This window comes from Nomascus leucogenys, chromosome 22a (assembly GCF_006542625.1).
Source record: "Nomascus leucogenys isolate Asia chromosome 22a, Asia_NLE_v1, whole genome shotgun sequence".
Lineage (NCBI taxonomy): Eukaryota > Metazoa > Chordata > Mammalia > Primates > Hylobatidae > Nomascus > Nomascus leucogenys.
In genome coordinates this window covers 172,998-188,791 of record NC_044402.1, presented here as the reverse complement: position 1 = coordinate 188,791, position 15,794 = coordinate 172,998, and the positions used below count along the sequence as shown (strand labels likewise).

The window sequence follows — 15,794 nt, the reverse complement described above, 5'->3', positions numbered from 1 at the left end:
AGATTATAGATATGATTATATATGAATATCATTAATCATCAGTTTGTAGCATTACTCTTTATTCCAATATTATAATAATCCTTGCTCTACAATTATAACCTAGGAAAAACCAGGCCATACAGCGATAGGAGCTGAAGGGGCACAATGAGAAGTGACCAGAAGAGTGTGAGCCTCTGTCATGTCCGGACAGGGCCACTAGAGGGCTCCTCAGTCTAGCGGCAGCGCCAGTGCCTGGGAAGGCACCCATTACTTAGAACACCTGGAAAGGGAGTCTCCCTTTCCCCGGGGTAGTTAGAGAGCACTCTGCTCCTCCACCTCTTGTGGAAGGCCTGACATCAGTCAAACCTGCCCACAGCCCTCCGGAGGCCTGACCGTCTCCCTGTGATGCTGGATTTCAGCGGTCACACTCCTGTTTCACTTTCATGTTCCATCCTGTACACCTGGCTCTGCCTTCTAGACAGCAGTAGCAGAATTAGTGAAAGTATTAGTCTTTGATCTTTCTGAGAAGAGCATAGAATAAATAATGGCGTAAGCTGTCCTGTCTCTCTCTCCGCCTTAGCTGCCAAACAGGGAAGGGCCCCCTGTCTGGTGGACACGTGACTCACATGACCTTATCAATCATTGCAGATGACTCACACTCCTTGCCCTGCCCCTTTTGCCTTGTATCCAATAAATAACAGTGCAGCCAGGCATTCAGGGCCACTACCAGTCTCCGTGTCTTGGTGGTAGTGGTCCCCCGGGCCCAGCTGTTTTTTCTTCTATCTCTTTGTCTTGTGTCTTTATTTCTACAATCTCTCATGTCTGCACATGGGGAGAAAGATCCACAGACCCTGTAGGGCTGGCCCCTACATATTTGTATTCTTTTTCTACTCTGGGTCTTATTAAAAAATCTTCTACACAGCTTGGAAATGTACATAGATGAATAATATATTTTACTTATGTTTTACAACAACAATATCAACAAAAATAGATAAACAGAGGAGCTGGAATTTTGGAATTTTTTTTTGAGATGGAATCTCACTCTGTCTCCCAGGCTGGAGTGCAATGGTACGACTTGCAAACTCTGCCTCCTGGGTCAAGCTATTCTCCAGTATCAGCCTCCCGAGTAGCTGGGATTACAGGTGCCTGCCACTATGCCAAGTTTTTTTTTTTTTGTATTTTTAGTAGAGACAGGTTTTACCATGTTGGCCAGGGTGGTCTCAAACTCCTGACCTCAGGTGATCCACTTACCTCGGCCTCCCAAAGCGTTGGGTTTACAGGCGTGAGCCACTGCAACTGGCCATTATTTAATAATACTTTAGATGCTTGAAGTTTTAAGATAAACAGCAAATGTGAAATCTAGGGAGAGGCAAGTTCTTGTAGAGAGTAACAAAGCTAGGGTATGAGCTGAACTGAGGCAGAGTATGGCATGTAAAATGTAGGGTATTACAAGATGAAAACACATATATATTGGATTGCTTGAAGTCAAGTGTGGTAAATGTGTTGTAGGGTGAGTTTTTAAGGGACCACAGACTGAAGAGTTTTCCTATCCTATTGAATCCTTTTTCCCCAAAATGGGGACAGTCACCAAAATCTCTCTGTCCCAATGTGTCTGTCTAGGAGAGAAAAAGTGCCCACCCTTCTGAAAAGCGTTCAGACCCACCTTCCATATCCCCATTGGAGAACAAAGAAATTACTCTGAGGGCAAGCCACCAAAACCAGGATCTTAGGGGCACTGGGGCAATCCCTTAGGAACTGAGATGGGAAAAGAGGTCTTCACCTAAGCTCCATTGAGAACTACCTCCCCTCCCTTTCTTATTTAATCAGAGCCTTAATCTGCAGTTCTAGTCAGCAAATCTGGAAGGTGATAACACCAAAACAGAACATTGGAGCTGTGGGAGGGAACAACTGGGGAAAACAAGAGGACTCTCACTCAGGGAAAGAGCAAGAACACACAGACCAACATCTCATCTGGAGGAAGTTCAGAAACACTTGAAGGTCACACCCAGACTCCTGTTCACAATATGGGCCCATGAAAGGTCAGAAAATCTCCCTTTATTCTATTGTTTCCACCAATTTCGCTATCGTCAAATAACATTTTAATCCACCTGAGGGAGCTGAACATGATTCTCTGGAGGAGGGAACAAGATGAAGAGACAAAGCCAAGCAGGAAAGAAAAACAAGGTATCACCGGAGGATCTGAAGTCTCTGGTGGACACAGAAGAACAGACTTCAACTCTGATGTCCACTGCAAAAGTAAATGTCAAATATAGCTCTGAGAAGATTCACAGATACTTCCACAGTAAAGGCCAGGCAAAGATAAAGTGTGGTCAAATACAGGCAGAAATGCATAAAATGAAATACAGGCAGAAATGCATAAAATGAAATAATAAGCCAGTATCCACTGTCCATCCCAATATCTGTGGCTATCAAAAATTATTACATACATGAATGACAAGTACCAAAGTCGTAATAAACAAATGATCAGCATGAGATTTGTAGATGAAACAGATATTATCAATATCTAATTAAACAAGATATGTAAAGTAACTATAATTCATATGCAAGAATCTCTTAAAGAAACCGTGGACATAAGACAGGGAACTGAAACATGAAAATACTAAGAATAAATCAAATGGAAATGCATACGAAATCAAAAGCAATGCAGTATAAACATCAAGCAATCTTTTGGCACATATCTCAGTAGAGCTGGCTCAGCTTTTCAATAAAAACATGTGCTTAATATGTCACTAGAAATTTCACAAAGTAAATTGCAAATGAAAAGAGAGTGAAGAAAGAGACTAAACATTAATATCAAAATTATAGTATATGTATATTTTAAATCTGAGAAGGAGAAATTATAAATACACAGAAACTATTTGAAAAAAAAATTAGCTAAGAATGTTCCCAATTTTGTGAAAGAAACTGAACTACAGATCCTAGAAGCAAAGAGAACCCCAAACAGAGTAAACAAAAACAAACACATGAACCACACATCCACCATGGACACAGTGGTGCACAAGAAACAGCTCACACATCACACACCACACACACATTTTCTCAACTTTATTCTTTTTACTTAGTTGTTTTAAAATCATTTACATTTATAGTATTAAGTAGTAGTCTAAATTAAAAGATACTATCCTATGCATAAGTCTGTCTATGCATGCCATGATCAAATACACGATTTGGTGCAAATGAATGTAACTACATTGTTAGTTAATTCATTATTTTGAAGAAAAATGGTATTTATTCCTGTCTCTGTGTTGAATCATTTGTAATGTACACCAATATAATTCTTTTTAATTAAAGGATTTTTCTAAGTTGGCACATAATAACTGTGTTTATGGGGTACAGTGTGATATTTGAATACATGTGTGCCACTTGGTATGACCAAAATCAGAACAATGAGCAAATTCATCAGTTCAGACACGAACATTTATTTGTGTTGGTAGCATGCAAAATTCTGTCTTCTGGCTTCTTGTAAACAGAAAATATACAATATATTGTTAGCTGTAGTCACCCTACTGCGCTGTAGAACACTAGAGCACATCCCTCCTGTCTACCTGTAATTGTGTGTTTGTTAACAAACCTCTTCTTATCTCTCAGTCTCCTCCCATTCCTGGCATCTCATCACCACTACTCTACTATTTCCTTCTAGAAGATCAACTTTTTACAATTTCCACATAACACTGAGAAACGCGGTATTTATTCTTCTGTGTCTGACTCATTTCACTCAACATAATGGTGTCCCATTCCATCCATGTTGCTTCAAACGGCAGAATTTCATTGTTAAGGCTGAATAATATTCCATTGTGTAAATATACCACATTTTATGTATCCATTCATCTGTTGATGGACACACATGTTGATTTCATATCTTAGAAATTGTGATTAGTGCTGCAATAAATGTGGGTGTATAGGTATCTCTTCAATATTAGTTTTTTCTTTTAAATATTTAAATAGATATATACTCAGCAGTTGAATTGCTGGATTATATGGTATTTCTATTTTTTCCCTTGATGGCTGCACTAATTCACATTTCCACCAGTGGTCTATGAGTTTTACTTTCTAGGCATCCTGGCCAGCTTTTAATATGTATGTATGTATGTATGTATGTATGTATGTATGTATGTATGTATTTGTTTTTCAGGGAACAGACTTTCTAGCAGAGATGAAGGGTGAAAAGACATCTCATTATGAAAGCAACCTCAGTTTCTGTAGGTGGAGAAATGGATATGATATAAAAATATAATCGATGTAGGCAATAGAATATTATTCAGCTATAAATGTTGATATCTTGTTATTTGCAACAATATGAATGGAAGTGGAAGCCATAATGTTAAGTTAAATAAACCAAGCACAGAAAGACAAATATTGCATCTTCTTACTTTTACGTCACAACTAAAACATTGGATTTCCTGAAGACAGAGAGTAGATTGTTGTTAACCAGAAGCCTGGTTGGATACAAGAGAGAAGAGGATAAAGAGAGGTTGATTACTGAATACTGAATACAGATATATAGTTATATAGGAGAAATAAAACCTAAATGTTTGATAGATGAGTAAGGTGACTGTAGTTAACAATAATCTAATGTACACATTAAAATAGCTAGAAGAGAGTCGTTCAAATGTGCCTAGCATAAAGAAAATATACATGTTTAATGTGATAGATACACCAATCCTGATCTGATCTTTACACATTTATAAATGCATTAATATATTACATGTTCCCACAAATTAGGTATATCTATTATATGCCTATAAAATAAACATATAATCTCCATGGCATGGTTTTACAAAAATATTAAAAAGTTCTCCAATTTATGTAAAAATACAAAAGCTTTAAATAGCCAAAATAATTTTGGGTAGAATATAACTGAATATATCATATTCTATAATTTCAAAATCAAATCTATGTAAATCAAAACAGTATAATGCTGACATTTAAACAGACATATAATCCAACAGAACATTACAGACAACCTGGGAGTCCACCAATTTCTTCCCAATAAACTGATCTTTGATGAATTGCCAAGAACACACAATAGAGAAAAAGAAGTCTCTTCAACAAGTGCTGTGAAAACTGGGCATCCATAGGCAGACGAAAAAAAATGGACCTTATCTCACACAATACATAGAAATCAGCTAAAAATGGATTTAAGACTTTAACAAAGACCTGAATATGTGGTACAAAGTTATCCGTGTATGGTTTGGAACAAAATGCAAATTAGTACAGCCATTATGAAAAAACAGCATGAAGATTACTCCATGAATTGAACATAGAATATACCCACTTCTGAGTATAAATCTAGAGAAAATAAAGTGAGTGTGACAAATATATGTTTATTGTGAGATTATTCATAATAGCCTAGACATAGAAAATAAGTCAATGTCCATCTGTGAATCAACGGATAAAATGTGGCTTATTCCTACCTAAAAGTGAATATTATTCTGCTTCTAAAAGCAAGGAAATTCTAACATTTACAACACATAGAGGACACTTTGCTAAGTGGAGTAAGCTAGAAACAGAGAGACAAATGTTGCATGAACTCATTTATATGTAGAATCTAAAATATTCACGCTCTTGGAAGCAGAGTAGAATAGTAGTTCCCAGGGGCTGGGAGGAGGAAAAAATTGGGTGATGTTGGTCAAAGGTTATAACTTTCAGTTATGCAGGTTGATACGGTTTGGCTCTGTGTTCCCACTCAAATCTCATGCCAAATTGTAATCACTACATGTTGAAGGAAGGGCCTAATATAAAGTGATTGTGTAATGGGGTGGCCTTCCTCTTTGCTGTTCTCCTGATAAAGTTCCCAAGAGATCTGATGGTTTAAAAGTGTGGCACCTCCCGGCTCCCTTGCTGTCTCTCTCCTGCCATCTTGCGAAGAAGGTTTTTGAATCCCTTTCACCTTCGGCCATCATTGTGTGTCCTGATGCCTCCCAGTAATGCTTCCTGTTTAGCCTGAAGAACTGTGAGTCTACTAAACTCTTTTCTTCATAAATTACCCAGTCTCAGGTAGTTCTTTTTGGCAGTGTAAGAATCAACTAATACAGAAAATTTACACTAGGAGTGGGCACTGCTATTAAGATACCTAAAAATGTGGAAGTGACTTTGTAACTGGGTAATGGACAGAGGCTTGTAAAGCTTGGAGGGCTCACAAGAAGACAGGAAGATGTGGAAAAGTTTGAAACTTCCTAGAGGCTCACTGAATGGTTTTGATCAAAGTGCTGATAGTGATATGGACAATAAAGTCCAGGCTGAGGTGGTCTCAGATGAAGATGAAGAACTTCTTGCGAACTGGAGTGAAGCTCACACTTGCTATGCTTCAGCAAAAAGACTAGTGGCATTTTGCCCCTGCCCTAGAGATCTGTGCAATGTTGAACTAGGGAGAGATGATTTAAGGCATCCAGCAGAAAAAATTTCTAAGTAGCAAAGCATTCAATATTTGCCCTGGCTGTTTCTGAAAATGTAAGTCGTATGCATTCATTAAGAGATGGTCTGAAATTTGAACTTATGTTTAAAAAGGAAGCAGATCATAAAAGGCTGAAAAAAGTTGCAGCCTGATCTTGTGGTAGACAAGAAGAATCCATTTCCTGGGAAGAAATTCAAGCGGGCTGCAGAAATTTGCATAAGTAATGAGGAGCCCAATGGGAAAAACATCTCGAGGGCATTTCAGAGATCTTTGCTGCTGTCCTCCCATCACAGGCCCAGAAGCCCAGTAGAGAAAAATGGTTTCATGGTCTGGGCCCAGGACCCGACTGTTCTGTGCAGCCTTGGGACATCCCTGTCCCTCTCATGCCAGCCATGGCTAAAGGGGCCAAGGTACAGCTCAGGCCATTGCTTCAGAGGGTGCAAGCCCTAAGCTTTGGTTGCTTCCACGTGGTGTTGAGTCTGCAGGTGCACATAAGGCAAGAGTTGAGGTTTGGGAACTTCCTCTTAGATTTCAGATGACGTATGAAAATGTCTGGGTATTCAGGCAGAGGTCTGACACAGGGCTGATCCCTAATGGAGTACCTCTACTAGGCCAGCATAGAAGGAAAATGTGGTGTTGGATCCCCCACACAGAGTACCCACTGGGCACTAGGCACTAGATGGCTAGTGGATCTGTGAGAAGAGGGGCACCTTCCTCCAGATTCCTGAATGGTAGATCCACCAACAGCTTGCATGCTGTGCCTGTAAAGCCATAGGAACTCAATGCCAGCCTATGAAAGCAGTCATGGGGACTGTACCATGTCGAGCCACATGGTAGAGCTTCCTAAGGCCTTGGGAGCCCAACCCTTGTATCAGTGTGTCCTGGATGTGAGACATGGGGTAAAAGGAGATTATGTTGTAGCTTTAACATTTAATGGCTGCCCTACTGGTGTTTAGACTTGCATGGGTCCTGTAGCCCCTTTTCTGTGGCCAATGACACCCATTTGGAATGGGAGCATTTACCCAGTACATGCACCTCCATTGTGTCTTGGAAGTAACTAGCTTGTTTTTGATTTTACAGGTTTATAGGGGGAAGAAATTTACCTTGTCTTAGAGGTGACTTTAGACTATAGATTTTTGTGATAATGCTGAAATGAGTTAAGCCTGGAAGACTGTTGAGGAGGCATAATGATATTTTGCAATGTGAGAAGGACATGAGATTTTTGATGGACCATGGGTGGAATGATATGGTTTGGCTCTGTGTTTTCACCCAAATCTCATGTCAAATTTTAATCCCCAAGTGTTGTAGGAGGTGTCTGATGGGGAGTGTTTGGATCATGTGGGCGGTCTTCCCTTTTGCTGTTCTTGTGATAGAGTTCTCACAAGATCTGATGGTTTAAAAGTGTGGCTCATCTTCCCTTGCTCTTTCTCTCTGTCTCCTGCCAGCATGTGAAGACGGTCCTTGCTTCCCCTTCACTTTCCGTGATGACTGTAAATTTCCTGATACCTCCTAGTAATACTTGCTGTTAAGTTTGCAGAACTGTGAGTCAACTAAACCACTTTTCTTCATAAATTTCCCAGTCTCAGGTAGTTCCTTACATTAGGGTGAGAATGGACTAATACATAGGTTGAAATAGTTCTGGAGATCGAACCTACAGCAATGTGACTATACTAATGAATGTTGTGTTATAAACATATCTTTTGCCAGATGAATAGATATTAGGTGATTTCATCACACACACACAATAAATTAAAGGCATAAAATGTTAACTCTCTGAGATGATAGGCATGCCAATTACCTTGATCATTATGAGCATTTCCCTAAGAATATCAATGCATCAATTGGTGTACCTTAAATACATAAAATTTTGTTTGTCAGCGATAGTTCCATAAAGCTGAGAAGCTATAATGCATACTTGTATTTCTACATATTTTATCAATAAAAATGTGTGAATATAAACAGAAGAACTTGTACAAAGATATGTATGACAGTTTTGTTTATGATATTTATTTTGGAAACAAATTTAAATTCCATCAACAGGAAACTAGATATACATATTGTCACTTATTCACTTAATGAACTGATTTATTTATTTAATAATCTGTCATTAACGCAATGGACTGCTTCAGATATGAAATATCTGTATGTGTATGAGTACATACCTATTTATACATATGTTGACAAAACCTTGATAGAATGCTATCACATGAATGAACCTCACAGATAGTAAAAGCTTCTTACAAAAATGAGCTGCAATATTTTATTCCATGTATATGAAGTTCAAAACAAGAAAATGGACCTATAGTGACAGAAATCAGAACATTTTTCTAATTGCATTTCTCTGATGATTAGTGATGTTAAACATTTTAAAAATATATTTGCTGGTCACTTGTATGTATTCCTTTGAGAAGTGTCTTTGCCATTTGCCCACGCATTAGTCCATTTTCAAACTGCTAACAAAGGCACACCCAAAACTGGGAACAAAAAGAGGTTTAATTGGAATTACAGTTCCACATGGCTGTGGAGGCTTCCAAAACATGGTGGCAGGTAAAAGGCACTCCTTACCTGGTGATGGCAAGAGAAAAAGAGGAAGAAGCAAAAGCGGAAACCCCGATAAACCCATCAGATAAACCCCTGATAAGTCTCATCAGATCTGGTGAGACTTATTCACTACCAAGAGAATAGCACGGGAAAGACAGGCCCCCATGGTTCAATTACCTCCCCCTGGGTCCATCTCACAACACAAGGGAATTCTGGGAGAAACAATTCAAGTTGATATTTGGGTGGGGACACAGCAAACCATATCAGCCCATTTTTAATGGGGTTATTATTATCATTATTTTTTGCTTCTTGATTTGTTTAATTTCCCTATAGATTCTGGATATTAGGGCTTTGTTGGATGGAACGTTTGTGAATATCTTTCCACATTCTGTAGGTTGTCTGAGTACTGTGCTGATAGTTTTTTTTGCTTGTTTGTTTGTTTTGCTGAGCAGGAATTCCTCAGTTAATTAGGCCCCACTTGTCTATTTTTCTTTTTATTGCAGTTGGTTTTGGATACTCAGCCAAAATTTTTTTGTCAAACCTGATGTCAAGAAGAGTATTTCCTAGGTTGTCTTCAAGGATTTTTATGGTTTGAGGTCTTACATTTAAAACTTTAATGAATTTTGAGTTAATTTTATATATGTTGAAAGTAGACGTCCAGCTTCAGTCTTCATCATATGCCTAGCCAGTTGTCCCAGCACCATTTATTGAACAGGAAGTCCCTTCCTCATTGCTTGTTTTCATCAGCCTTATCAAAGATGAGGTGGTTGTAGGTGTGCAGCCACACACCACTCAGAATGGCTATCACTAAAAAGTCAAAAAACAACGGATGCTCGTGGGACTGTGGAGAAAAGAGAACACTTATACACTGATGAGGGGAATATAAATTGGTGTTTCCACTTTGGAAAGCAGACTGGAGATTTCTCAAAGAACTTAAAACAGAGATATCATTTTACGCAGCAATCCCATCACTGGGTATACACTGAAAAGTAAGCAAATAATTCTACCAAAAAGACACATGCACATGTATGTTCACTGCTGTGCTATTCACAGTGGCAAAGACATAGATCAACCCAGATGCACATCAATGGTAGACTGAATGTAGAAAATGTGGTACATCTACAATATATGATACTACACAGCCATGAAAAAGAATGAAATCATGTCCTTTGCAGTAAAATGAAAGAAGCTAGAGCCCTTAATCATAAACAAATTAATGTAGGAGCAGAAAACTGAATATCACATATTCTCCTAAGTAAGACTTCAGCATTGAGCACACATGGACATAAATACGAGAACGATAGACACTGTGGACTGCTGGAGAGTGGAGGGACAGGATGGTGGAATCTGTATTCCAAACCTCACCATCACTCAATAATCCCCTGTGACAAATCCAAACATTTACCCTCTGTATTTAAATTAAATTTGAAAAAAAATTCCTTATGTGTGAGCTGACTGGAAGCACCAAAGAGGACACTTGTTGTGGAGACAGACCTGCTCCTCATCATAACTTAGATGCTGGAGACAAATGTGTGCACATTTGCCAGAAACCCTCAAACTGTACGTTGAAAATATATGTATTTCGTATAGGTTAATTTCGTCTCATAAAAATAAAAAATTGACATTTGTAGGAAAATATTTTATATTGAAATTAAAATATTAATAAAATATATATGAAAATTAAAATGCAAAATGTAAATGTGATTTTACAATAATTATTAAAATGCATTCAGCTCTATCTACTAGAATAAAATCCCAGAAATAAGAAAGATAAAGGTGGCATCTTAAAATGAAAAATTAATAAACACACGTCATGGATAAGTAAAACATGACTGAAAAAATATGTGGAACATTTTATATTATTGGTTATAAAAGTTAATAAATAGTGATATAATATTTTAACCTGATTTATCAGGATAAATTTATAATATTCTTTATAAAATCACAATTGGGGATAGCCAACAGGAAAATAACAATATTTGCAAATTCATGTTCTAAATGTTAATATAGTCTCAATGTTGGCTCAGCTATTACACCTGAAATTTGTAATTATATCATTTATTTGAGTCTGTGGAAAAATTAATTTTAAGAGATGACTTAGCAGAATCATCTACAATATGGAGATATTAGCATCTCATCTACGAATAAATTGAGAATCCGTAATACATGTATATCCTGATAAGAAACCCTGTCCCATGGAAAAGGGCTTATCGTATTTGGTTGTGATACATTTACTGTTAAAATTATCACCTTCACGATGATTTAGAAAATTAAAGCAAAGCGTGATGAACTGAAGTGTGATGTTGCTTGTTGGGTACAACAGCGGGGTGAGGATAATGAAGAGCCCTGTGATCCCAAGGAGACGGCCTAATCCAAGGAGAGGGAGGCTCCAGGTCGTGTGAACTCACACGGGGCACCTCCTTCTGCCAGTCCTGCAGCCTCTCCAGGAGTCTTCGGGAGACAGGGGAGTGAATGGGCCCTCAAGATGGTCCAGTGAGATCTGGAAGCAAAGAAAAAGATAGTGATGTGGGATAAATTAAAAAATTAAAATGAAGAAAATTATTGTAATTTCATAAATTATGGTTGTTTATATTTATAAGGTAAGAAGCAATGTTATGGTTTGTGAATACAATATGGAATAACTAAGATAATTGAGAAATAAGATAATTATCATTCACCACCTCAAATTCTTATCATATATTGTAACAACATCTGAAATTTACTGTTAGCACTCTTGAAATGACCAATATACTACTTTTAAATGAACAAATAGAAATAAATTCATGTAAACAATTAAAAATAACAAATCAATTATAAATTACTCTAACATTTATATTTACTTCATCATTATGTTTGATTCCTTAGGACACATTTTTAGAATTATTTTATTGTAATGTTTAATATAAATCCCTATGTTTATATGCATAGGTCTGCGTGTTTATACATCTTTTTTCTTTCTTCCCTTCTTTTCTTCCTTCTTTCCTTCCTCTCTCTCTCTCTCCCTCCCTTCCTTCCTTCCTTCCTTCCTTCCTTCCTTCCTTCCTTCCTTCCTTCCTTCCTTCCTTTTTCTTTCTTTCTTTCTTTCTTTCTTTTCTTTCTTTCTTTCTTTTCTTTCTTTCATACAAAGTCTCGCTCTGTCGCCAGGCCGGAATGTAGTGGCACTCCACTCCACTCACTGCGACTTCCGCTTCCCGGATTCAAGCAATTCTCCTTGCTCAGCCTCCCGAGTAGCTGGGATTACAGGCACCCCTCACCACGCCAGACTAATTTTTGTAAATTTTTAGTATAAACGGGGTTTCAGGCCTAAACAACTCTCTATCGTTAAAATTGTTTGTCCCTATAGCTATGTAGTTGCTGATGTCAACAAATGTTAATAAAACTCTGGACGAATCAGTGCAAATAATTAGGAATGTTTATTTCTAGAAAGTATATACTTAAAAATATATCCATAGAGTTGTAAAAATTACCAAAATTTAAAAACTAACGATAATAAATGAACAGTAAATACAAGTAATAAAATATCACAGCCTAGAAGGCTCGAGTCCTGGGAAGACAAACGTGACTTTTCCAGCCAAAGAAAAAGGAAACCTCCCCCTGCACCTGCTCCTGGGACCTGTCCCGTCCTCAGTGGGTCCCGAGCGCCCCCTGGTGGCCCCGCGCGCCCCTGCGGGGAGGTTTGTGTCTGGGCTCACACTGACTTCCCCTCACTGTGTCTCTGGTACAGTAATATACGGCCGTGTCCTCGGTTTTCAGGCTGTTCATTTGCAGATAGGCGACGCTTTTGGAATCATCTCTTGAGATGGTGAATCTGCCTTTCACAGACGCGGCGTATTCTGTTGTCCCACCATAAGCTTTGCTTCTAATGAAACCTACCCATTCCAGCCCCTTCCCTGGAGCCTGGCGGACCCAGCTCATGGCATAATCACTAAAGGTGAATCCAGAAGCTGCACAGGAGAGTCTCAGAGACCCCCCTGGCTGTACCAAGCCTCCCCCAGACTCCACCAGCTGCACCTCACACTGGACACCTGCAAACACAGAGACACTCTGGTCAGAAACTGCCACACAAATCCACTGTTTCTCTCACTCATGTCCCCTCACACTCAGTGTCTCTAGTACACCATGAATTACCTTTTAAAATAGCAACAAGGAAAACCCAGCTCAGCCCAAACTCCATGGTTGGTCTTCTGTGTTCAGTGCTGATCACCAAGTGGAAACTCCTGGGAATCCCAGGGCTGGGGCTCCTCTCCCAGAGCTGCAGGGTCAGGTCTGGGCTCATTTTCATCAGCAGAGGGAGGGCCCTATTTGCATGTCTCCTACTATATACCAAGCTCTGGGGTGGGACACCTGGGGAGAGGACGCGGCCCAGATAAGATGACTGTGCCTTGCAGGAGTTTGGTGACAATGACGGTATTTGGAAAATATGCTGTCTTATTATAAAGTTATGCTGTGATAAACACCTTGAACTGATCACCCTATTTAATTTTACATATTTGTATAAGTTATATTTTGTCAGTCAGTGGTCTCTCCATGTACAGATGTGGAAGTAAACCACACGTGGAAAAGGGACTAAGTATGTATGTTAAAGCTCATGTTTGGGATGAGTAATCCCTGGTATCTTGGCCTGTGCTCCTCATCACCGGCCCCAATAACTCCCTGAACCAACTCCAGGACAGAATCCACTTTCTGTAGTGAGAACATGTGTGATTTTGCTGCATTTTAGCATTCACCTAAAGATATGGTGAGAACTAGGGTTCAGGCAGATACATTCTTAAGTATTTCTGAAATTTAATATACATTTTTCTCTTTCTATCACTCCTTGTCTAAGTTTCAATTTTTGCTTGTAATAAAGTTTATAACTTTTAGTTTACAGATAATAAACTTTCACATATTTAAAGATTACACTTGATAAACATGATGTAACCATAATCTTTATCAAGTTGGACAAGAGAATTCTCAACATTTCCTTTTGTTCTTCTGTATTCTTTCTCCTTTTCCTTTCTTTCTTCTACCATTTCCCTGGCAACTACTGATCTTTACACTGCTGCAAATTCATTTTAATTTTTCAGAATTTATAAAAATGAAATAAAATAGTGTATATTCTCATTTGTTTGGCTTATTTTAGTTAGCATAAATAGATATTTTACCTTGTAGTTGGGTATATCAGATGTTTGCTTATTGTAAATACTGGGTAGCATTCTAACAAATAAATTTACTGTAATTTGTTTTTCTATTAAGCAGCTAAACAATATTTGAATTTTTTATTCTGGGTGTTACTAAAAATTTGCTACTAAGCTTGGAAATGTACATAAAAAAGGAATATATTTTTCTTATTTTTTACAACCGCATCAACAATAACAGAGAAACGGAGGGTGGAATTTTGCCAACTTTCTTTAATATTTCTGATAAAGTTTCAAAACACACAACAAATCTGAAGTTTAGGGAGAAGCAATTTCTTGTAGAGAGTAACAAAGCCAGGGTTTGAAATTACCTAAGGCAGAGTCTGGAATATAAAATATAGTCTGTTCCAAGAAAAAATAGAAATATGTATTGGACAGCTTGAAATTGAGTGTGGGAAACGCTTTTTAATGTGAAATTTTAAGGGACCACATGCCCAAAAGCAACCTATCCTCTTGAATCCCTTTCCCCAAGAAAGGGGACAGTTACCAAAATCTTACTTTCCCGAAGTGTCTTTCTGGGAGAGAACAAGATCTTCGACATCTGAAATGTATTCAGACCCAACTCCCTTATTCCCCCTACGGAACTAAAAATTTACTCTGCAGGGACAAGCCACTGACACCAGAATCCTAGGAACACTGATTCAACCCTATAGGAATTGAGATGGGAACAGAGGTCCTCACCAAAGATCTACTGAGAAGCAGCTCCTCTGTCTTGCTTATGGAATCAGAGCCTTAGTCTGCAGGGCAGGGCAGAAGATCTGGAAGGTGGTGACACTGATTGAGAACACTAGAGCTGTGGGAGGGAGCACCTGGGGAAAACAGGAGGACTCTACCCCAGGGAAAGTGGCAAGAACACCCAGACCAACATCTCATATGGAGGGGGGTCAGGAACACTCACAAGGTCATGCCCAGACTCTGGGTCACAATGCCTTCCTAGGAATATGGAAAAAGGAATACGGACCTAGGAATATGGAGTCTTTAGCCTAATGTCTTTAACCGATTTAGAAACTGTCAGTTAAATAAAACAATTGAATGCACCTGAGGGAGCTGAAAGAGCTTCTCTGGAGTACAGAACAAGTTGAAGAGACAAAGTCAAGCAGACAAAAAACAAAGAAGGCATCATTGGAAGATTTGTAATCTCTGGTGAACATAGAACAACAGACTTCAATTAGTTTTTGAAACCCTTAAATCAGTCTTTAGTAACTTTATATGATAAAATAATCAGCCTCATCAACGGAGTTTTATCCCCATCAGGGATGAATATCCATGTGGGCACGTGGTGCATTTCTGGTCATGGAGGCCGGGGAGATGGTTGGTTGAGGCATTCATGGTCCTTCAGAAAAGAATTGCAGCACTGTCTCTGCCCCTTTTCCAGCCAATATTTAACATATGTGTTATGTTAAATATTCCCTTGGGAATGTTGTCACCTTGGGAATGTTGACCCTTGGGAATGTTGTCACCATGTCACTGCATGATGGGAGTCACGTGGAGCGTGAAGCTGCCTTTCTGGATGTATCAGTGTGGAAAATTGAGACAAGAAACTGCCTGGGAAGATGACCTGTCAAATTATTCAATCCTGGAGCCACTCACCTCCAGGCTTCCTGTTTCATCAGGTTGTGATTTTCCTCATTGTTTCGTCAGCCTGGGTTGTCTTTCTTCACTCTCTGCTAAAATAGTCACAC

At 38.7% G+C, this 15,794-nt stretch overlaps 1 gene segment (V, D, J or C); it reads right to left on the bottom strand.

Moving 5' to 3' along the window:
- Positions 1 to 3,285: 3,285 nt before the first annotated feature.
- Positions 3,286 to 13,109, bottom strand: LOC115832486. The segment is given in 3 exon segments: positions 3,286 to 3,317; positions 12,634 to 12,960; positions 13,064 to 13,109. Coding segments are annotated over 3 exon segments (405 nt in total).
- Between the last annotated feature and the right edge of the window lie 2,685 nt (positions 13,110 to 15,794).